This window comes from Neurospora tetraspora (assembly GCF_033439725.1).
Source record: "Neurospora tetraspora strain CBS 560.94 chromosome Unknown B0H65scaffold_1, whole genome shotgun sequence".
Classification (NCBI taxonomy): Eukaryota; Fungi; Ascomycota; class Sordariomycetes; order Sordariales; family Sordariaceae; genus Neurospora; species Neurospora tetraspora.
Window position 1 is genome coordinate 7,617,122 of NW_026944383.1, and position 23,975 is coordinate 7,641,096.

The following is a 23,975-nucleotide window of genomic DNA, read 5'->3' on the forward strand; positions in this document are numbered from 1 at the left end:
GGACCCGTACCACGCCCCGTTGCGCCAGGAAAGGCAGCTCACCCATTGGCTGAGAGCCGTCTTTACCAAGAAATCGACTCCACCGCCTGCAAAAACTACTTGTCCTGCTGCTTTTCCCTCTTCCGTGGCCGCCGCCAGCCTCTGCTCGGTGTGTGTCCGTGTCTGCTCGTGCTCCCCTCCCTCACGTGGGCCGTTTGGAAAACTGGACATCTTGAATCTGTCAATTTCTCCCAATCTCCGTTCTCCCTCGCCTTCCCATTGTTGTGTTCGCGAACCTCTTTTCGCCAATTCCCAATTCCAATTCGTCTCTGCAGGGCTCGCTCGGCACATCCCGCGCCCCTCGCCGCCAAGTCCCCAATTCGACATCCCCAAAAGTGGAATTGGCGCGTCACTCACTCCGTCCCGTCTGAAGCTTCCGAGACACTCAACCTGGATCCACCACCACGAGCTTGGCCTACCTTTACGACCCCGACGACCGTTACAACTTGGAGCCTTGTACATCCACGCCCCTCGATCATATACCAATTAGGCAATTCGACCGAAGCAGTAGACGTCTCAAACCACACGGCAATCTTCATCGCGACATTGTTCATCAGCCAATCTCACCCTTCACTTCACTCCCGCAAGTCAACCCACTCACTTGAGCCTCCAGCCTCGCTACTTAAGAGTTGTCACGCCTTCAGCCTATACTTCCCTCATCCCTCACTGAGAGAAGGACATCCTAGCCTGGTCTACTCACGCAACCCATCAGCTACTCTTACGATATCCGGCAGCCTCCAAACGAGAATAGCCTCTCTTCAGCTCACACTATATCATCTCAACCTCTAGGCTTCACGCAGCCTATACTTCTCTCGGTGGCCCTTGACCTCCGGGGCTACCGGTATCCCTAATCTCATCATGGCTCGCCTACTCCCCTCAGACAGGAAATCTATCCTTCAGTATGCCGTGACGGCGCTCCTTCTTCAGTCCACCTCCGCCTCTCAGATACAACACAGAGCGCCCCAGGTCACAGCTGCTCCCACCGCAACCACCGCCCCAGCCACCGTTCCCACCGCCATTTCGGGCTGTCACTTGCACGATACAGAAGTGTAAGTGCCTTGATATCAGTCCTTTGTGTGTCACTGGATTACTGACCTGGCCGCTACAGATTGTGCCTGGCTGGTGAAACCGAGTACTCTATTCACACTACAGCCACTGCTACCTCTGAGCTTCCCGCTCAGTTTACAGGATGCCACTCTCACGACGATGCGCTGTACGTCTTGTTGCCACCACCTTGCTTGTCTCGTGGCCCATATTGACTGGAAGCAGATTCTGTGTAACACCAAGTGGAGATGATGTGGAGATCTCACTAATAGCCAAGGAATCTGAAGAAGGTCACGATGATCACGACCATGATGAACATGAAGCGACGTCCTCTACCAGCGAAAAGATATGCCACTTCCACGCTGGTATCGAACAATGCACTGGTGGTGATGAGCATGAGGCGGTGAGTGCAACATGCGAGAGGACGGACCGGAACTACAACATCCGTCTCAGAGTCGGTCTCCTATTCGCCATGTTGGCAACCAGCTCCATTGGTGTCTTCGGTCCCATTTTGCTCTCGAGCTTTGTCTCGCCAAACAATGTCTTCATCACCATCTTGAGGCAATTCGGCACTGGCGTCGTCATCGCGACTGCGTTTATCCACCTCTTTAGTGAAGCTCAACAAATGTTTGCCAGCGAATGTCTGGGAGAACTTAGTTACGAGAGCACAGCAGCTGCCATCTCCATGGCCGGCATGTTCATTTCGTTCCTTGCAGAGTATCTCGGCGTTCGTGTCTTGCAGTGGCACGCCGCCAAGACGGAGGCACGCAACATCGAGAACGGTGGAGAGAAGGGAGACTCGGCTCAGAGGACCGAGATGGTCAACATCATGGTCTTGGAGTGCGGTGTTGTCTTCCATTCTATGCGTAAGTTACACCGGTCCTACTACCCTTCCTGTTGGACCACCGCTGATCAAGTATCACAGTGGTTGGCATTACCCTGGTTGTTGCTGGCGACACCTTCTTCCTCACCCTTTTCGCAGTAATTGTATTCCATCAAATGTTTGAGGGCATTGCCCTTGGTTCTCGCATCGCGGCCCTCGGAACTCTCCCACCGATCAACGCGGCCTCCTCGGTCCACAGTCATTCGCACCACGGTCACAGCCACCACGGCCACAGTCACAGTCACGCCCATGAGGTTAAGCGCCCAAGCCTGCCTACTGAACCCACATCGCCAACGGGTACGGACCATGGAGTGGTCTCTGAAGACGAGTCCGTGGGACTCACCGTCATCAAGCCTGTCTCGCTCAAGAAGAAGCTCCTCCTGGCTTCCGGTTTCGCCTTGGTCACTCCTATCGGCATGGCCATAGGTATTGGCGTACTCAAGCAGTTCAACGGCAACGATCCTTCGACCATCATTGCTATCGGCACTCTCGACGCCGTTTCGGCTGGCATCCTTATGTGGGTTGGCATCGTCGAAATGTGGGCTCATGACTGGATGTTGGGCGGCGAGATGACCACTTCCGGTCCTCTGCGGACACTTGCTGGCCTTACTGCCCTTATCGCGGGTCTGGCTTTGATGAGCTTGCTTGGAAAGTGGGCTTGAGAGACTTGCACGTCGCACACTCTTCTTTCTGGGATACCTATTTGCTTTTTTTTTTTTTTTTTTTTTTTTTTTTTTGGATTCGCCGGCGTTTCTCCAAAAATATCGGGTTACGGTTATTGGGCATAGCGATTGGAAAATTTTGCTTGGATGGCGTTGATCACACAAAAAGTTAATGGGTTTGCATATGGCGCAAAAGATACCTAATGAAGCATATCTTGACATGACAGCATGACATGGAAAGCATTCGAATTTTCGAGAGCAAGCAAGTTGACGCATATTGGTAGAAGAGAGACAAAGTTTAGATGACCAAACCAACAATTCATGATCTTGGTACACTTATTTCATTGTTCAAACGTGACAATGGGGCACAACATCAGACAGCATATCCTGCATTTGGCAGTAAGGAGGGGTCCGAGTCTTGTGCAACTTCGAGGTCGCATCTGTCGTTGATCACCAAGCAGTGTTAGGCGAGGACGACATGGAATCTCGCACGTAGGGTCTTGTACGATGGCTGGCCTCAACACATGATAGACAGCTGTTCATTGTTAACACTTGATGATTCTAGTGTACAATGAAGCATACATGCTCCAATGGATGATCTCCTTCTCTCCAGAAGCAAGTCAAAGGACTCACTCTTTCCTATTCGCCTCTTTGGTTCGATACAATCTCCATTGTAGAAAAATGAGATCGGGACTTCGACTGGTGAAAAAGATGCCTAGGTGGCTAAGCTAGCTCTCTCAATTGGCATTGTCCATGCACTTCTTTGTCACCATGGCAAAGGAACACGACCTTTTCTGTGGATTTGTTCAAGCTTTGTTTCATGGCCCAAAAGAGGAAGCGGTACATCGCTAGCCAGGAACAATGCATGTGTTGCGACATTGCACATTGTGCATCGTACATGCATACACAGAACAGAAGAACACGAAATGATTCACAACAAAAACGAAAGAAGCCAAACATTGATAACAGTAAGGAGGCAATCGAGGATGAGGACAAAATAACAAAAAGTGGAAAAAGAAATGCCCAATAACAGGATTGAACTGTTGACCTTCGCATGGACTTGATATCAGAAGAATCCGATATTAGTACGACGCTCTAACCAGCTGAGCTAATCGGGCTGGTGCTGATTGTTGAAGACAGGGGGCCTGCCAAGGCCTTATCAGCAAGGAAAAGCACGGATGTTGGGTTCGTGCCGTGATGACCCCCGATGCTTGGTGGACACTCCGCGATATCTCCGGAATACTGCGCAAGTCACTCGAGATATTGATTCAGGAGGAAGGGGATTCACTTTACTAAGGCCTGGGTTGAATTTAGTTGCATCAATTTGCTATTCAAACGACTATCAAAAAACTGATCAATTTCTGCTACGTAACATCTTTTCTAGTCCTGCCTTGAGGCGTCTGTCTAGAACCGTACACCTTTGTAAGGCGAGGAACTCCAGAAAACCACAACTAACGCTGATATAAAGGAATTTCCACCTATTGGGCACAAACTGGTAGGCCCTTCATGCAAGTTAATGGACTGGACTGGTCAACTTAAGCAAAGTCTCAACCCCAATCTTCTCCATCATTCATTCATTCATCTCCAAAGTGGCGGGAGTATTCTCCCTTCTTTCACTTTTCGAAACAACAACCCGCAAAACTCGGACTCTTGTCCCATGATTAGATATTTCCCACGAACTCCAACCGTATTCGGCTTCGGGCCAATCTTCTGACCAATCTTCCTTCTGGTCAGCATGCTTCCCCCGAAACTCGTCGAGACCTTGCTAGGAGATGTAAGACATACCGGACTCAGAAGGCGCGGAGTACGTAGAGCCAGCGACTGACATAACAGTACTCGAGTCGTTACCTTGGTCTTCAAATTCCGGGAGGGGGGTGACGACCCCGGGCTCGCCGGCTAGCTGGAAGTTGAAGTCGTTAATAAACTCAGCAAAAGCCAGACCACCCTCATCCCAAGGGAACCATTGGTGCAGCATGGGCTGGGCTGGGGTCCCAGGGTCAACCGGGCTAACTACATCCAAGCTGTGCCGATTGTCCACACAAGTAAGGGGCGGGACCCCCTTGGGGAACTTAGCCACGCGTGCGTACGGCTGTTCGGGGAACCAGTATGGATCGAGGCGCAGGGACCGCGGGTTGGCATTGACGCCGATGGTGCGGAGGTTCCGCAGCGTGGTCTTGGCTCTGTCTCGGGTTTCAGGGCTTCTAGCAAGGCGGAGAAAGCTGTGGAGGCACTGGATGGTCTCGAAGTGGTAATAGTCGTAGGACCCGACGGCTTCAGTGACCGGCACGAGCTGGTTTCCACCATCGATCACCGTTCTCCCATTGGAGGTTTGCGGGATGTCGATCAGTTGCGGGCGGCGGAAGACGAAGGTGAGGTGGCGGAGGTTGGGGAAATGGAAGAGGAAGGCAAAAGGGTTGGTCGCACCAGGGCTGGTCCAGTCGTAGCCACCGGGACGCAGGTTCTCGACGCGGTCGAGCTGGAGCTCGATTCGGTGGACCCGGCTTAGCAGGGCGGTAGGCGTCGGGACAGTGAAGGTGGGGAAACCCGATCCCTGCCAGGGTGAAGAGTCGTACATGGCATCGGAGCTGTCAGTTTCGCGGGGCAAGAGGCTCAGTCGGACAGCCAGGGTGTCCGTGTGTGGGTTGAATAGATACGTGGGAAGCTTCCCTGGGGACGAAGGCAGCGGGCTTCCCCAATACTTGAAAGCCAACTCGCGGCTCTCCCTGTTGATTTCGAAGAGTCTGATTCTCTTGTAGTGGTCTCGAGTCCCCAGGAGTGTGTAGTGTGCGGGGACGATGGTCTGGAGCGGCCCTTCGTAGTTGCTTAGTGTCACCGAATTGCTGACCAGACCTTCATGGGCTGAAAGGTAACCGATGACCATAACTGGGTCAACCGACATTTTCCATATCATGATTCGGAGCTCTTTCGGTAGCATTTCAAAGCGGCAAAACCGCTCGTAGAGCTTTCCCTTTCCGGTCGAGTTGGCAGTACCGGACGGTCGGTTTGTGCGATTTAACCACCGGACATTGGATGCAGTAAGGGAGGGAACAGATTGCCCCCTGCTAGTTCCACGAGTGTTAGCCATGAATAAGATAGATAACCAAAGGGACGCTCCGAATTTCTGACTTACGCTTGACTCTCCTCAGGACGACATCGCACAAGATCGATGCAATCGTTGATGATGCCCTTGTGGTCGGGCCTGTCCGTAAGAATACGGTGCTCTAATGATGTCGGTGGCATGGTGAATTGTGATGGTGATAGAGATCTCGATGACTGTGGGTGTTGTTGACTTGTATCGTGATTATAGTGATCGTGATGATGGTGGCAAAGAGTTGTCGGTTTTCAGAGGGAGAAAGAATGTGCGTGTGGGATACAAAACAGGTGGGAAAAAATACCAGTAGGTCAAGGGTTAATAATATGTGAGGACCAATACAGGTTTTCTATACAGTATCTGCACCCTCCGCAGGTTTCGGTGCGAGTGAATGGTCTGCATGAACAACCTGCAGAACCTTGAGAAGCATCAGAAGCACTGAGCCTTTGCCACTGCATGGTGAATGAGACGGATCAAGGTCCTGCGTATTAGATGGCTGCCAGCATGAGATGGAACACTAGCCCAGGCATGTTGATGCCGTGATGGAGGCAAGGCTTTAGCCAAAACCTTGGGTAGAAACTGACTTCTTCCAAGAAGCCAGCCCTCAACACGCCGCCCACGGTGCCTTGATGACCCTTCATCGTAACTTGAGGAGTCAATCACGAGCACCCTGGCATCATCATCTTACACGGGCATTGAGAGATATTTTTCAGTTGCGGAGTCCGAAAGCAACCGGTAGCACCAGATATGGGGCAGATGGATACTGATTTTAAGTTCATGGTGCATCCTGCCATTTCAAATCGCCAGTGTGCTTCATACTCTAGAGCCACCTTACTAGGTCGTCGTTTATATGAGCCCATATGACATGAGAGCTTTGGACGATTTGCGAGCACAGGGCTCGAGCGCTTGCTCAGGACGACTGCTTGTACCAACACAACTGGATGAACAACAAGCACTGCTTGTTGGATAGCAACATCGATTCCATCGGAAACTCTGAACAGATACTTTGGGGACTGCCTGTGATGTCAGTAGGTTTGTCCATGCCTCAGGGAACTAGCTCGCTTAATCCCACCTGGCTGTGTCCCTAAACCAGACGGATGTAATAGTAGCCGCAGGTGGATATCTGTTGATGATGCACGATATAGTAGTTCGGCCCTGATGATCAACAAGCCAAATTGAACACCAAATACCACGAAAATGTGTTGTTGTATCAGATGCCACATCCGAGTTGAACTAGGCGTTAGCGGGGGCACATGTCGCGTCGAGGCATATTGTCTCTGTCATTTGGATGTCCTTGTGTTCTTGGGTCATCGCCCGCAGTTTTGGGGTTTCTCGGCCGCCTTACGCACCATCTTATACTAGCACAGATCCTGGGATTTTGCTTCATTGTCAAAAGCTCTTTTGTGATCCTGAATGTCCTCGTCAGTCTTGGCTCCTCAGCGTGTGAAGGGAACGATACTTCTATTCATTCTTCTCCCTTGCCATCCTATATTTGATCGACCGCTGCGTTGACGATAGTGAATAGCACTGCCACCCGGCTATTGATGTTAACAAACCGAAATGTTCTGGTAAAGTCGAGGGCCGTCGGGCACTCTGGCCTGATATCATAGGTCCAAGGTTGCAGCCAAGCCGGATTGAGGACCGACCACCAGCAGTTTATTGGGTAACGATTGCAAGCCTTCCAACATTCCAGCCTTCTAGAAACGTGCTCCCAATTGCAAGAGCGAGGAGTGAGGTTGAGGTTGCCTTTTTGGGGCTGAGCTTAACTCGCATGATCGCCATGTGACCCCACCTCAGCGACCCGGGGCGTTTGGTTGCTGCCTGTTCGCTATCATTCGAGCAGTGCTGGGCAGAGCAATTCAAGCCACAAGCCACTTGAGAGGAGGAGAGAGATGCACCTGTCCCTAAACGCCACCGAGGCTTATTGTCGGTGTCGAATTGGGAAAGAGCTTACCGAGTCCGTTTGTGGTTAGTTCAAAGGACCTAAAGGTACCCCGCCCCCTTGTGGCCGTACGGTGTGGGTCAAAGCGGCAGAGTGGAGTCTGGGGTAGAGCATGCTGTAACGTCCACTGTTAGCTTCAACGTCAACTTCCCAAGCCACTATAAAATGCTTCTTTCACGCCCACGAACGAAGCGACGCGCATCTTGCTGTGCCGATGATACATTGAATCGTTCTGGAATAAAAGTCAACCTTTCAACCGACCTTCGACCTGACTGACGAGATCAAGTGCTCGGGGGATTCTACCATTCTCTTTGAACGGACAGAACCCATTCCAACATGTCTCGACGCTCTTCCATTTTCGGGAGGCTTGGCCGCCGAACCTCATCGGCGACGGCAAGCATTGCAACCAGCAACGAGAAAGACGGACAGGGAAACGACGACAAGCTCGCACCGCCCCCGGCCTACACCACCGTCGACGAGTCGGCCACGGCGGACTTGACAGCGGCCTTTGACCAACTGAGCCTTTCCAGCGCCGCTTCCGACCCAACTGTCGATACATGTCTTGCCCACTTGAAGCTGTTGTTCGCCATCCAGTCCATGAAGGAAGAGGTCGGCTATACAGATGGCCTTTGGGGACTGTGGGACTCCCGTGCCGGGCCTCTCGACCACCTTGAACACACATATGTCAATAAGAAGAAGACCCCTTCTGATTCCAAGAAGCCCCTTGGCGATGACCTACTGGAAGACGACGACAAGGTTGCCAAGAAGACACTCGAGAATCTGAGCAAGATCCGCGAGAAGCGATGGGCCTTGTACCTTGCGAGAGCTACCCAGAGATACGAGGCGTGGTGGAAATCGCTGCCTGGCGGTCAACCATTGACGGAAAAGGACATGGAGGAAGACACATCCTTTGGATACGAGAAATTTCCTACGGATGACAGCGCTACCTTTGATTGCAGCGAGGACAAGTTACCTCCTCTTGGTATGTCACAGACCCTCCTCCAAAAATCTGCTGGGATTAGCTATTTTCTGTTAACACTGATTCTGCACAGATGTACTGATGGTCTGGCATACCCACATGCTCAACCCCCGTGCCTTCCTTGAAGATGCCATGCTAGCTGGATTGAGAGGCTTCTGGAATAGAGGACTCCCGTGGCATTTGGTCAACGCGGCCATCGACTCCGACTTCAGCTACAATGTAACGGATCAGTGCAAGGCCCAATGGACGAACCAGACCGGCCTCTCTTGGGACAATCAATCTGATCCACTCGTCAAAGACTTGCAATGCCCCAAATGCAACACACAATTGTCAATCCCCTGGACAACATGCTCTCGGCCTGAAGACTTCTATGATGAAACCGAACCCCTGGACCTGACTGGCACTGGCTTTGGTGACGGCAACCTTAAGCATTTGTGCGAAAGATGTGGTATTACTATTTGTAAGGAATCGCTTTGTGCTTTCAAGTTTGTCAAAGACGTCGAGGCTCTACTTGGGCCTGCAAACCGGCCGATCCCAGGCACCGTACTAGAACCCACAACTGGGAGACCCGCGACAGTGCCGCCCGAGCCTGAAAGGTCCATCTACCCTCGCACCTTTCCCAACCGTCTTCTTAAAAGTGGATGCAACTCTATTCGCACAAAGGTGACCACGCTCATGACGTCCAAGCCGAACCCTACCATGCAAGACATTCGTGTCGAAATCGAAGCCATTCTTGGGAACAGCACATGGCTGAGGGAGATCAACAAGTATTTGAGCCCCAGGGGCGCGGCATACAGGGTTGGTCGTGCCAGTAAGCTCAGCATACGCAAAATGATGGCCCATTACTGGGAGAACTTCAGCCCCTTTGCTCTTGACCTGGCTGGCGCTGTTGTGCGCCAGGGCATCTTCATCGAAAAGATGTACAAGATTGACTGGCTTCATAGCCCTTCGGCAACTGACACCATGAAGCGCCTCCTGCTCAAATATGTCCGTTTTTTTGCCATCATGCAGAAGAATCCGACCAAGATGGCAGTCCCTACGCTTGATATCGACCTGGCTTGGCACACACACCAGTTGAGCCCAAGCAAGTACTACGAATACAGTATCGGCAAAACCGACAAGTTCATCGATCATGATGACAAGGTCGAGGAGGGCAGATTGAGCGAGCAATTCGAATGGACCAGCAAGGAGTATCAGGATACCTATGGTGAAGTGTACAGCGAGTGCACGTGCTGGTATTGCGAGTGTAAGTTGGACCCGCCATCAGTCGTCCGAGCTCCTCGTTTTTGATGCTGACCACAACGTCCGTCTTGTAGCTATTCGAACCTCACACGTGAACTCACTCGGTCAAGTGCTGGGTGTTTCCAAGTCAGAGAAAAGTAAGTATCTCCGTGTTTCATGGTCTGGCCACCCAAACACAGTTTGGAACCTCACTAACCAACTTCCTTGCCAGTTGCCGAATCCTTCCACGCCTCCGGAAAAGCCAAGTTCTGCCCACCCGACAGGTCCGCCCATATCTCTTCCCACAACGCCGTGATGTTACACGTCGATCCTTCACAGCCTGACCTAACCACTCAGAACCGTGTGCGCATGCAACTCGCCGCCCTTCACCAGAAGAGACTGGATGCTGCATACGCAAAAGCCAAGAAACGCGCAGAGAAGAAGGGCAGAACGATCCCGCCCCGGGATTCGACGTACTACGACCACTGGGGATACCCGTACTACATGGCTGGACCCTACATGTATCCCATCTGGTTCGCACCGGGCTTGTACTACGGTTGGAATCCGGGATACATTGCCGGCTGTGGCACCGGAGCGAATGGAGCTTGTGCAGCGGGCACATGCGGAGGAGGTGTTGCTGCTGGTGGTTGTGGTGGTGCTGGGGTAAGCTATCCTTAGTCCTATGACAATGGTGGATATGATGCTAACATGACTTCCTCTAGGGATGTGGCGGGGTAAGTTATTTTACATGCGCGACAACCAGTGCAGGAAGAAGGTCCACTTGTCCATTACTTGATGCAAATGCTGACGGATTTTCTTTGCTTAGGGATGCGGCAGCGGTGCTGGCGGTAGTGCCTGCGGCGGCGGCGGGTGCGGAGGGGGTGGTGGCTGCGGAGGCGGAGGCGGAGGAGGAGGAGGAGGTTGTGGTGGCGGTAAGTAAACCCTCAATGACATTCTTGAAGGCTGATTAAGATACTGACATTTGTGGTATGAAGGCGGTGGATGCTAGGATTCCCAATACCCCGGATTTATATGTCACGATGGTTTCTTTAATGGGAAATGCTTGCTTGAATATCATAACCGTCATTATCAATTCGTCTTCTTTCGTTTTTCACGATCGATCCTGTTGTTTGTTCTATCTAGAGTTATTTGAACTGACCAGAATGAAATACCAACACACTTTCATTGATACCCGTTTTGCGCGCGATCTGCCTTATTGTGGCTTGGAGGATATCGCCGTCATCATAAGCGCACGAAGGATCAATAGTTACTGGCCCGTTAGGCGCCAAGATATTGGCTTGTAACACTCAAAAGAATAAAGAGGGGGCATTACCCACTATTCGACAATCTGGTCTGACACTGCCACTTTCACAATTGAGATCAGGCACCAACACACCATTGAAAGTCGTTAATCGCGGCATTGGCATTGCAGCTAATTCTACTCGTTGCTCATTAATACATCAATCGCGGTACGCGTCGAAGTCATACTCATTTCTAACTGTGCTAACTTTGTAGACCATATACGCCTACAGAACAACCTCATATGAGCTACTTCCCGCAAGCCATACATGCATGCTGAAGCCCGACCGACATCCGTGACGAATTCTTCTTCAAGATGGCAACAACAAAAACTGGGAACAAGCAAAGTCATGATGAGTTTCATGTATGCGAGCTTCGAAAATACCCAGTCGGACCACCTCAACAGCCGCTAGCCTTGTTAGAGCTCTCGCTAGCTACATCCAAGCAACTACTTTCCAGGACCTTCGACTTCGAACCCAAATACTCCGGCGAAGACCTCTTAAATCAAGTAAAGCAGCTCGACGCATGGACAGGAGATCAACTAGGATTCCTCGATGAAGCCCTCGACAAGTTCCTCTTCAAAGTCCTTGTCCACGACACAGACACAGACACAGACACAGACACAGACACAGACACAGACACAGACACAGACACAGACACAGACACTACTACCAAACCGTCCAACCCTACACGGCTAATAAAAGAAGAGGAGAAGAGCAGCAATTTAGTACCAGAGACTCAGACTATCAAGTCGTTCGTCGCACTCAGTTACTGCTGGCACTACCCCAACTGGTCCGTAGCCCTCGGCCTCCAACATGGTGTCGATCCAACCACCATCCCCGACAGTCCCCTGGCACCCGCCATGTTCGCAGCCTTTCTTGCCGAGCGCTCCAGTCCCGAGGAGCCAGTCTGGTTAGACCAGTGGTGCATCGACCAAACCAACGACGAAGAGAAGATAGTCGCCATAGGCGCCATGGACGCGCTCTACTACAGTGCTCGTGTAGTGGTGGTTTGTCTGGAGGATGTCCGTCTTAGTCCCGATGACGCGGCGATTATACTCAAGTTTGCCGAGTTTGTTGAAAGGAAAGAGAAGCCGGAGTGGAAGGAGGATAAGGAACAAGTACGTTTGTGGACGGCTGTCGAGCGGATCTTTGCGGCGAGGTGGTTTATAAGGGCTTGGTGCGCGCATGAGTATTGGATGGCGAGGCAGGTGGTGTTTTTGGCGCCTGTTACTTCTGATCCCGAGGCATTGCCTGGAGAGGTTGGGGAGGTGGAGATTGTGAGGTTTGATAATCGGTTTTTGCAGTTGGTGCATTCTGTTGCTTCGAACTGGTTCTCGGGAGAGAATGCGGAGACGTTTAGGAGACGGGAGAGATATCGAAGGGAAGCTTTTGAGGGGGAGGAGGCTTATTATTGGGGTGGTCGGGTGCCTGAGTCTAACGAGGAGGATGCAGAGTCGTTCACCAAGAGGAGGGCATTTGGTATTGCGAACAATCAACATCAAATGGGCGACCCTGAAGCAAAGCTGTTACCGCAAATCAGTTCCTTCGCTGTCATCCAGAGTCTCGCTGCGGGGTTTGAGAGGGACAAACTTTCTGTTTGGCTGAATGCATCGCGCACCCGCCTCTTTATCAAACATAACAATCCCCTTTCGGAAGCGGAAAGGTCATGGATAGCGACCGTCGTCTCCCTAGCATCAGGAGACGCCACGGTGCTGGCGGCCGTCGGTCCAACTCTCGCCGATCGGGATAGTCAGCACGGCCAAGTCGGGAATAAAACCCCCAGAGAAACAGGTTGGGCATGCGTGCCAGAGGTGGATGACTACGTCCACCTCGGCTCAAGCCCTATCTATCCCGCGCTGGATGGCAACCCATCTCTCTCCTCTGATGGACTCGCGCTGGACGCTATCATACTTGATACCTCGTCTGGTATGCAGAGTCCCCACCATACCAGCATGGCGGCAGCTAAAGGGGCGTTGAAATGGTATAGCGAACAGCGAAGCAAGTTTCCCTCCTCAACAGAAACAGAATTAGGCGGATGGGAAGACATCGACACCATCACCCCGCTCTACACTCTTCACCTCACAGAAGCCCTCGCCATCCTCTTGGAACTGAGTGATCCCCCTTCCTTCACTTGGACGCGTCTCTGTCTTTCTCAAGCGTTTCCTAGGCCAGGGTCAAAGTACGCGAAGCTTTTGAGTCATCAGTCTTGTGTTTCTTTTTTGGAAGTTGGCTTTCTCTCGTTGAGCGGTGCTAGGTCTTCTTTGAAGGCTGTCGTCGATGGCGAGAATGATGATGATGCGAACCTGCGAGCGGTGGAAGGTTACCTCAACACCTTCCACTCTCAAAACCCCGATATAACATTCAAAGGCGTCACCGCCTTCCTAGCGATAGCCGAGGGAATCGTCCGTACTGTCTGCGGCGGAGCGAGCTATTATCGCACAGGGAAAGTCAACGAGACGTATCAACTACAAGTCAGCGATGCGATTCCTCACGGTTTAATCGTCTTTGCTCCTCCTGCTTCTCAATTTCAGCAAACCAAGTATACCATCGCCTGCCCGTTGGCGCTGAGTCAATTGAGGGAGGTGCAGGTTAGTTATATGCACCGGGGGTGGATTCTTGAACAGGAGGAAGGGAACGAGACAGTTCAGGAGCATCCGGAGGGCAGAAAGATTCCAAGATACAGCCTCATAGGCAAAAACGCCTTGTTCATGCCGGTGGGAGGAAGTATCATCAAGCATCCGGAGACTGGGGGTTTGTGTAGGATGGGGGATCCCGTGAGGTTTGCGGCTTCGGGGGTTAATAGGGATGGGGAAAGGAGGATGGTGAGGAGGATTGTCGTTGGCGGCGGCGGAGGAGGAGAAGAGGAGACGGGGGAGGTGAGTGATGGAAGGGAGGTGAGAGAGTGGCAGGAGAGAAGAAATGGAAGGGAGGTGAGAGAGTGGGAGGAGAGAATAAATGGAAGGGACGTGAGGTTGGTGCCTAAGATGGAGATGGGGATTTTGGGATGGGCGATGACAGTGATGATAGGGTTGGGGGCGATGCTATGGGGATTTTTGGGTAAGTGAACTCTTACATGGTGTTTGGGTTTGTCGGGTTTGTCGGATTGAAAAAGGTCATTGAATCGGAGAGGGTTAAAGTGGTCTTTGTGATCGATCACATACGGTGCAAAAGATGACGATACAAAGAACAGAAAGAGACACGAGTGAAGCAAAATACCGAAGGAGCCACCTTGCTGGTCGTTCTTTACTGCTCAAATTATTGATGAGTGTCTCGCAAGTGCCGACTTTGGCAGTCGTGACATTCGTGCCTGCCTCAAACAAAATGGTAATGAAGACGAAGTTAGTTCTGGACCTTCGGAAGGAGCACTGGGCCAATGTAACTGCAGAAGATTAGAGGTATCTTCCATGGGAAGAAATTGTTCAATCTGGAGAGACCGTTTTTCGGTTCTTCTCTCACAATTAAGACCTCGAGTTAATCTCTTCACCACTGCATCGAACCACGTCGAGAAACACCACACACCGGCAGGACCTGCATCACGAACACCGGACGAACCACGGAGTGGGTCCCGTCCCTGAGTCCATCCACTCAAACCCAGGGACTTACAGCGCTTCAAGCACCTGTAAGTTCAAGCTCGGTTTCCATCCACTTCTCTCAACTGCAGTCAAGGCAATCATCGCCGGCACGGCTTCATCCTGTTTTCTTCTCCCCAATACCAGAGGCTCCCGTCGGTTCGCTCAGATTGCTTCGGACAGTGTGTGTCACTTTCATTTTCATTTCCGTTTCAAGCGGCCCGTGATGCCATCTTTCCGCTTTCAACCGTTATCGAACTTCGAGCAGCCATATATGCCGGCGCAAACCGGCGAGAGTCAGTGGGTTTGGTAGCGAGAGGATGAACAATACCATCACAGCAGGTAATCTGAAGGACGCGCAGCCATCCCACTCCGGTATCCACTCGTCCGTCCCGTCGTCTTCGATGCACTCAAGCACCAGCAAGGAAGCAACTTCATTTGTGGTTCTGGTCGGTCGTCCATCAGGAAATTCACCGTTTCATCTACCACCCTGCGTCTTCTGGTCTATTCTCAGGCCCGTCAACGGATATACCCCGGGAATGTCGAAGCATATCTCCATCGGGAGTATAAGTAATCTCCAGGCCTCCATTTAATGGGGTCTGAGGGTACCGCTTTTTTTCATTCGATTTGGATTCGTTCTAGCCAGCTGTAGTCTAGTACTGCCCACTTTTCCAAGCCGATCGCAAGCAAGACCCGCCCAGAGTGGGTATTTGAACGTGGTGGCAGGGGGTAAACCAGCTGGCTGGCACTCGCTTATATGCCCAGATAGGGTATGGCGGCCCGCTATACCCTTTCTGAGCGAATCCAAATCGAATGAAAAAAGCGGTATTTATCTCATCTGCTCATCCAACGGGTTTGGGATGATCATGACCGTTATGAGAATTTGATCGGCCGGAGTCGGCCGGAGTCGGGCGAGAGGCCGGTGGATGGGATGCGCGGGTTTTCGAAGGAAAAACCGCTTGAAAGGGATGTTGAATGGATTCCAATTGCTAACATGCTGAAAAGGAATTTTGCGGATCCACGGCCATCGGATTGTGGAAATGTTGTGAAGTGGAAGACTGACCTTGACGATGACCAGGTTTCGATGAAGCAACACAGCCCACACAGCAGCAAAGGTCCACATTTACCCGTGCCGAGCGCTGCCTACTTGTATGTATTTGTGCACACCTTGCGTCACCGCACCTCACCGACCTCACCGTGCCTTACCGTGTCTGACCTACCGCGCAGTAGCTTGCCGAGCCGGGTCCGGGTCCGGGTGCAGTTCCCGAACTCCGCTTTTTTCTTACCAGCTGGCCCGCTGCGCCCGAGTGGCCCGGTGCTGGGTCCGATTCCCCGTTCAGCGCTTACGTGACACCAATGGCAGCAACAACACAATAAATCATGTGAGGATCACACCACCATGGAATGAACATGAGCGTCATAATCGCAAGCATGTGAGCATGGTCACCATTCACCATTTACCAGTTTGAGCAGATGATATGCTTGCAAGAAAGGCAAACACCGGGTGCAGCTCCCGTATCATTTTCGGGATTTCTTCCTATATGAATACTCGGGTTTCCCTGCTGCCCTGATCCAGACACTTCAAGACAAGGAAGATTTGAAGCGTTTGAGCACCAGGGCAGGGCAGTCTCAGCTGGACAAAATGCAAACAACAGACCGCTCGCTCGGTTTCGAGTGCAGTTCCCGTATCGAAACCTACCTGCCTCACCTCCTGTCTCGAGTCTCGAGTCTCATGTGCTACCGGCGTAGATAATGTCCGAAGTTGTCCAGTCCCTCGGGACGTCCAAACGGGACTCCCGTGAGCCGTCGTTCCGCTGCAGCATCAGATTGTTGGGCAAACATATGGCTCTCGGACTCGCTTGCACTGTGACAAACATCTCTCCCACTGCTTCCGCTTTCTCACTGTTTCTGAGGCTTTGACAGCTTCCAGGACTTCCAAGGACTGACTGCCTGTCTTACGGTGAAGTTTTCCATCTTTTGACAAAATCCGAAGTAAGGTCCTGATTCTAACCATGAAAGCACCTTGAAGGCATCGATACTAGGCTACTACGTCTGATAAAAAAAAAAAAAAAAAAAACGACCGAACGCCTTCCCAAAACAGGACAGAACGGATTAACAAAACCGGACCAATTCCGCACTTCCCTCTTTTCACCGTCCACATATAGAATAGTACTTCGCAATCGCACATAGGTTGCCACACTGACCGGTCAAAACTGGATGATGATGACCTGTATCACTTCGTTGAATCGAATCCCTCCGAGAGTCCGAGTCCGGGTGCACCTCCCGAAGCAGTTTTCTGTCCCGAGCCTTGTAGCACCCAGCACGCATCCAACAAATCACTTCACCTTCTCGTTAACACTGTAACAAACACCTCTCTCTCCCAGTCCTCCCACCCACCTTTCCGCTCTCAAGCTCTTACCTTTCCGCTCTCAGTCTCAGCTCTTACCTTTCCGCTCTCAGCACTCAGTCATGCTCACCTCAGTCATGCTCACCTCTCATACCCTTGAGATTTCAATACCCCTGCTCCCTTGATACCCATCCTTGATTTCTACCACGAGTTACATATGCAGGACTAAGCCCACCAACACCAACAAGGACTATCGATTACCTGAAAAAAGGCTTCTGGAACACCACCATTGCCACCGGACACATCGAGAAAGAATTATGCCTTACCTCTACTGCGCACGGTCTTTCCTGCTCGAGTGCTGAGTTATGCCTTGCTAAGCAGACGCTAATCCCAAGCAGTCAGTCCTCTTCAGACTCTCTTCCTATCCCATGTCCACGGTGTCCACGGTGTCCTTTGGCCCCCATCTGTGCGTCCTGTGCCCTGTTGCCATGTGCTGTGAAGAGTTGGAAGGGTGTGCACTTCCAACTGAACGAAGTTACCATGCCGTGCCGTCCGTTGTTGTTTGCTCGCCGGTCAACATGGGTTGCAGGATGTGTGGCGGTTTTAAGATTTCTCATTCAGTCCATTCATTCAGTGTCCATTCTGGCAGTGCGCGAAAGTTGTTCACCGCTCTATGCGCCCTTTGAAGCCTCTTTTTCGCTTGTGTGCGAATGCTATTGGTCTTGTTTTCGATGTGCTCAATTTGATTGTATGTACTGTACAAGGCTCATTTTACTTTACAACGAACGTCTCACGTTTTAAATGCACAACAGATTAACCAGTTTGTCGGGTTTTTGCATTTTCGATTTTCATGACGATAGATGCCAATGCTAAATTTCCTTGATTAACCGTATACCAACGAATGCCCATCTAAGACAGTGTGTTGAGTTTGTAGAAGAGGATATGTTGTGGATGACGAGGATGATGACGATGAACGAGCGCAGGCTAGCGTGCGTGCGAACAAGTGAGCAAGCAAGCAAGCGAGTGAGTACACGAGCGATTTCAAGATATACACAGTAATTTTCTCGCTAGGCTAGAACCATACAAAATGCGAGAAATGGGGTATCCGTTGTGATAAAACAATACAAAAAGAAGTCAACGTAAAACGAGTCGGTGTGTGTACAAAAAGTGTTGTATGAGTGATTGTGTGAGTTTGCTTAGTGCCAAATGCATTATGATGCGGCACAGAAACTGTCGTGTTGGTCATCGCTTTGTACGGATCCGAACAGACGAAACTTCCCAAAACCCCGTTCCCGTGTATTGGGGGGCAATGGTGTTTGGTGGCCCATGATGGCCGAAGTGCGTGAAGACATCCTGTCGTTCGTTCGGCTGCCTGGTCGAATGAGTTAGGCCCGGCCTAATGCAGGATGATTTTTGATGTCGGGTTCCGTTATAACCTGCCCATGATTGAGACGACGATCCGCAGAGCTGATGCTGGGTTTCGATGAACCTCGGTATCCAATTCCGCCATCGTACTTCAAAGGGCAGGCGTGAGTCGAAGATGGAAGTAGCGGTAACACTCGATCCAGTTTCCCCGTTGCTGCTTCCTCCCCTTGCTCACTTTCTCGGTGGTGGTGGTCTGCGTCGACAATTTCCTTCCCTTCAACCAGTCCAGACTTGATGCGGCGGATATTGCGGATATTGCGAATATTCTGGTACGGGTGGGTGTGGTGATGCCCTCGGCGTATTCTTTGCCTTCTTGCGACTTTGCGGCGGAGCACTGGAACGCATACGGGTGCGCTTGTTGAGACGCGGCCTGCTGAGCTCCATTTGGTGACGTTGTTCCCTCCTGTGTCATGGGTCAGTTTCAATCTACCCATTAAATGAACCATTGTTCTCAAAACATACACTGCCTTCTTCAATTGCTCCTCATCAAACGCGGCCTGATCCTTAATGGGCACGGATGCCTTGTCGTTCTCGGGGGTCGCTTGTCTCTTCTCGAGAACAGTTGCAAGCCAATCGCGAGTCTGGCTGGGTTGAACGAGTTGACTGGGTTGAGGTATCGATTGCTCTTCAATCTTGCTCGTCTCCTCCGCAACCGGTTCAATTTCGGTAACCACTGGTCGGCTGTCGTCGATTTTGGGGAACTCGTCGGGGATTTCGGGTAGGGCTGCTTCGGACAAAACACTGAGGGCGGGCGAACCAGGACCGGAGCCTGGACATGGGATGTAGTCGACATATGCTTCCTCCCGCACCATGTACAGATCGGAACTCAAAGGAACTGCGACATGTTCGTATCGCTCTGGCGTCTTCACAAATGCGTCCAAAACTGAAAGTGATCCGAGGCTCCATAGAAGTTCTCCGGAAAGGGGCGTCCTGGAATTGGAGGAATCATTGCTGTGACAGATGCCGTGGAACTGAAATGGTTCTCGTGAAACGGTAGGGCTTAATGGCGGCGTCGAATCGGATAGCGGTCGTTGTTGCCAGATGGATGAGAAACTTTGTGTAACACTGGTGGCCGTCATGTCAATGTCAGCTGCCATGTGGCCCAAGGTCGGACACACTTGTTCTACTGACCTCTCATCATCATGCTCGGTTGGGTTGAAGTCATCGAAGAGACTCGGCTCGCCGTCGTAGGCGTCGTAAAAAATGTCGAGGTTGCGGCGAAGGACAAGGCCGCAATACCTGAAGTCGAGCAGGTTGAGGGCCTCCATTGTGGAACTCTCGAGGGGAAGGTTGTTGAATTGTGTGAGGATGATACTTGTAACTTGTAAGGCTGATGATGCCAGGGGACTAGGGTCGAGAGGACGGGAGGGAGTCGTTTGGTTTTGATGGAAAGAGAAACCAAGATGGAGCTTGGATGGAGACCAGATGGTGGACACCCAAGAAGGTATGGGGATGGCAATCCTCTAGTAAGGAGGCCCTGACTCCACACCCATCAATGAGCAGGCGAGGATGCTGGGCGACTGGACGAGGATGGAGGCGATACTAGTAGGTGCTAGCCCAGCGCATTCTCGGGACCCTTCCCCAGACCCGGACAGCTTTAATTCGCAAGCGGAGCGTTGGCTGATCACCAGGAAGTGAGAAGCCGCCAGCGCTTGTTGGATTGGTGTCCGGTGCTAGCGGGGGAGTGTGGGATTTGGGTTTCTTGATCAATAGAAGCGGACCCGAGACTCTTGACCCAAGAAAGCGGAACTGGGTGGAACTGGAACAACAGGCTCGGTACTGGGATGATGGATGATGACTGGGCCTGGCTTGTGGGAGCTATTGTGCTGCCGATGCAGACAAGTGGATGATACAGATGGGATGGATGCCAGGTGGTTATTGCCGTGCTTGGGCCCGAGCAAAAGGTATGGTAGGTTGGGGGCAGCGACCCAGTTCCCCGGGATAAGGGGGTGAGCGAGGTGAAGGGCGTGTGTCTTGTGTCTGTGAGACAACGGCCGACGGGCAGCTGCTGCTGGCGACACGGACAAAGAGACACTGGAGGGAGAGATGGAATTGGATTCCGATTGTTGGGTTCGGACGACGAGTGGGGGAGACAGTAAAACAACATTCAAAGGGGGAGGAAGGCATGCAAAAGAGTAATGCAAAGGCGAAAACGGGCGGACTGCTGGTGGGATGGACTCGATCAGAAGTGTTAAAACCGGCACTGCGCACACTGGCTTGGCTGGTTTTGAAAACTGCCAGACAGCCAGACACTACCACCTCAGGGCGTCAGGCAGTCGGACCAAGTGGGAGAGGAAGGATTGGGAACTGCGAATCGGAAACAAAATGGACGAATCCATCCGTGCCATGTTCCCTTGACTGCTTTGGCCTTTTTCCCCGCGGCGCGCAACAAAACAGAAGAGATCCCAAAAAGAGGCAGTCGAGTGAAGCGGCGGAGAGTTGCCAAAACCCGTCGTAGTACCAGGTAGCTGGTAGTGTGCGAATGCGTGCGAATGGGCAGGCCAATGGGCAGATGTATTACCAAGCAACCTCAAAACGACTGCTGCTTTGGCTGCTTTGGCTGCTTTGGGCCCCTGGTCGTCCAGTGTTTCAGGAAAGAAGAAAAGAGACCCAGAAACAGCTGCCAACAGCGCCCCAACAAGCGAGTGCACCACGGCAACGCGAACGATACTGTGCCAGACGTCTGTTGTTCACAGAAATGTGACAAAAATAAAAGAGAGAGAAATGAGAACAAATAAGGTAGCCAAAGAGACCAGGGGACGACCAGCATTAACCCCAAACGGGTAAGGTGTGTATGCACAATTCTCCATTCTGAGTGGTCATGTCGCGCAAACGCTAGCTGGGTAGATTCAAAATGCTCCCTGGGTAGACTAAACTTACTTTTATCGCTGAGTAAGCCTAGCCGCCCAGCCCAGCCGCCAGTATATCGTATGCAATTGAGGTTATATAAATAATACCTGCGCATTACTCGATTTACGTCGTTGGTGTTATTTTTTACGTAAAGTTATTTAGAATTATTAATCTAGTCAATTGTCTATTGCTAAGAGGGTTGATATTGCGGTTGCTAGTAATATTGCTATCCTTTATATTAGCCCTATGATAATTATATATATTGTATTTATTATATATACTGCCTAGAGTATACGTGCCTACCCTAATTTTAATACCTACAGTATAAATATTGCCTAGAGTATTAGAAAGCTCCTATATTCTAGGAGTAAAGTATTAGAGGTAGTCCTATTTGCGTTGTTAGTATAATTTAGCCTTGTAAATTTCCTTACTATTGATTAAAAGGGGGAGGGAGATTCTAATCTAGTTGGGAGGGTATTAGTATTAATTGTTTAATGGGCGTTGGTATTCTATAATTAAATTGGTTAGAGTTAATAGGAGTTAGTATATAGTTATAAGACGGCTATTATTAAATTAACGGCTATTATTAGACTTAAGGATAGGGAGATAGGAAGGGCGCTAGAGCTCTCTATAAGGGAGTTAGAGGGTAAAAAGGCGAAGGCGAGGGAATTAAAACTCTAAACATTAAGGGAATTAGAATTCCTTATGGGGGCGTTAGAGAAAGCGCTAGTATAAATTGAATTATAGCTTCTATAATAGCGTTATTTAAATCTTTTTATATAATTTGGCTTACTTATTATTAAATCCCTCCTCCTTTAATATAAGACTATTTTTAGCAGGCTAGCGCCCTCCCTCCTCTCTAAATATTTCATTATATTATTCGGCGGGGAGGCACACGGAGCATCTTGAACACCGAGAACGCTTTCTGAGGGGCCCGGATTTTCGGATTTATTGGAACCAGGGTGCAACACACACTCCAACACACACTTGACAGGGGTCCAAAAGGCCCTGGAGATGCTCAAAAGGGCACCCAGTACAGTGCTCTTCCGGCCTCCGGGGCGCTAGGAAGATAAAAGACAAAAGTCGAGACCAAAAACCATCAAAAGGGCCCGGCTCCGGCTTCGGGTCCGTCCAATTGTCGTGTTTTTTTTTTCTTTCCTTCCTCGATGATGTAAAAAAAGATGCAAGGAGGAGCAAGACATTTCATTTCTTCCGGTTGTCATTTTCCGCCTCTACTCTTTTGTTTCCTCCTTCCCAAGACCGGCGTGAAACGGCAAGCACTGCAGGCAGAGGCGGACCAGCCGACATGCGCCTGCCATTTTCTGTTGGGCAGTTTGGGCACTGAAAAGGCAGGCGAGGCAGGCGCTGCGGTCCTGGCAGCAAAAGCACTTGCCCCATTCTGATTGACAGGCCAACAGGCTTCAGGAATGAAGACAAGGGGATTGACACATTTCCACGTTGTCGACAGATCGGGACACCCGGCGACAAGAGAACTAACAGAACTGACAGACCGACCACAAAAGATTGGTCATTTGCACAAGCGCGAGACCTCAGACACGGCTAGGAGTCTAGGACTGTCTGGAGCACACGGGGCGACTGGAAGCGCTCCCGAAAATGATGAGCGCAGGCTTTGAGGGGGAGGTCCGAAAGATATCGGGAATTAATAACGGTCTTAGGGGTCTCTTTTGTTGGCAGGGTCGTCGCAAGTGGTCGGACCATAATGACGCACGTTGCAGGAGTTCGCAGTCGATCTATCTCACAGGGGGGAGACCGGGGAGGGCAGCGACGACTCGGATGTCTTCCCACTGTGTCCACTGTAGACGCTGCACCTTGTGCATATTGGAAGGCTCCATCCAGACCTCCTTCCCCCGCGGCGGCGGAACAAACACACGACCTTCCGCGCCTCTAGCGTGCTAGCTTACATAAGTGCCCGCACTGGGGCTATAGACAGGGGGGCTATAGTGCAGACAGGGGGTGTCTCGCCAAGTCGAACTTTGGCTTCTTTTCGTGGAAGCGCCTGCCACTTTGGGGCTAACCTTTTACGACATGACTCGATCTCCAGCGCGTCGTTGCCCGTCGTCTTGCATTTTGATCCTTCCCTTCCCTTCGACAAAGCAATGGAGTGCTCGATCGCTCGATACTCGAGAGACAGCGAGATCACCATCAACCACCACGGCACCGCAACGTGCGAACAATCCCGGGAGTGCGGCACTCTTTATACCTTCAGGTTGGCCCTGAATGTCTGGGCTGTGTTGGGACACGGAAACGGACGGAGACGAGACCACACGGGACCACCCCCCCAATTTGTGCAAATTTGCCAGATGCACATCACAAAATCCCGGGCGGGCAAGTGCAACAGGCGGGCACAGCAGGCACAGCAGCAGGCACACTCTCGAAAACGGAAAGAATGTTACACGACGTTACATCCGATTTGCACCTATCAAGTGACCAGGGCGCTTTCCAGATAATGCATCACCGTTCATGCAACACAACGAGGAGGAGGTCCCAAGCCAGGGAGGCTGGCACTCTTCAAACACTGACACACAATGGAAACCACCGAAAAATCTCTTCCCATCCTGATGGCTCCATAAGGGTACGGCGCCCGATCGGAAAATCGTTCAA

At 51.3% G+C, this 23,975-nt stretch overlaps 5 protein-coding genes and 1 non-coding gene across 6 annotated transcripts; 3 read left to right on the forward strand and 3 right to left on the reverse strand.

Annotated features, from left to right (window-relative positions):
* The first annotated feature begins 858 nt into the window (after nt 1–858).
* B0H65DRAFT_453910 (uncharacterized protein) lies at nt 859–2,672 on the forward strand. The gene is made up of 4 exons (XM_062826172.1): nt 859–1,088; nt 1,148–1,252; nt 1,309–1,949; nt 2,009–2,672. Exons 1-4 carry the CDS (start codon nt 898–900, stop codon nt 2,626–2,628), a joined length of 1,557 nt encoding a protein of 518 aa, XP_062687441.1. The 5' UTR covers nt 859–897; the 3' UTR covers nt 2,629–2,672.
* Nucleotides 2,673–3,648: 976 nt separating this feature from the next.
* Nucleotides 3,649–3,746, reverse strand: B0H65DRAFT_t45. Its single transcript has one exon. It is a non-coding gene; the product is annotated as a tRNA-Ile (tRNA).
* Nucleotides 3,747–4,243: 497 nt separating this feature from the next.
* On the reverse strand, nt 4,244–6,123 carry B0H65DRAFT_66927 (uncharacterized protein). Its single transcript, XM_062831255.1, has 2 exons — nt 5,759–6,123; nt 4,244–5,687 (listed from the first exon to the last, which is right to left on the reverse strand). The coding sequence occupies exons 1-2, from the start codon at nt 5,866–5,868 to the stop codon at nt 4,394–4,396; spliced, it is 1,404 nt and encodes a 467-aa protein (XP_062687442.1). The 5' UTR covers nt 5,869–6,123; the 3' UTR covers nt 4,244–4,393.
* Nucleotides 6,124–7,765: 1,642 nt separating this feature from the next.
* On the forward strand, nt 7,766–10,570 carry B0H65DRAFT_66964 (uncharacterized protein). The gene is made up of 4 exons (XM_062831256.1): nt 7,766–8,643; nt 8,714–9,886; nt 9,957–10,019; nt 10,094–10,570. Exons 1-4 carry the CDS (start codon nt 7,998–8,000, stop codon nt 10,537–10,539), a joined length of 2,328 nt encoding a protein of 775 aa, XP_062687443.1. The 5' UTR covers nt 7,766–7,997; the 3' UTR covers nt 10,540–10,570.
* A 906-nt stretch (nt 10,571–11,476) lies between these two features.
* B0H65DRAFT_545291 (heterokaryon incompatibility protein-domain-containing protein) lies at nt 11,477–16,108 on the forward strand (the record flags this gene model as incomplete). The annotated part of the gene is made up of 2 exons (XM_062829365.1): nt 11,477–14,038; nt 15,962–16,108. 2 exons carry the CDS (start codon nt 11,477–11,479, stop codon nt 16,106–16,108), a joined length of 2,709 nt encoding a protein of 902 aa, XP_062687444.1.
* Nucleotides 16,109–18,719: 2,611 nt separating this feature from the next.
* Nucleotides 18,720–19,771, reverse strand: B0H65DRAFT_505866 (uncharacterized protein; the record flags this gene model as incomplete). Its single annotated transcript, XM_062828019.1, has 2 exons — nt 18,720–18,906; nt 18,966–19,771. 2 exons carry the CDS (start codon nt 19,769–19,771, stop codon nt 18,720–18,722), a joined length of 993 nt encoding a protein of 330 aa, XP_062687445.1.
* Between the last annotated feature and the right edge of the window lie 4,204 nt (nt 19,772–23,975).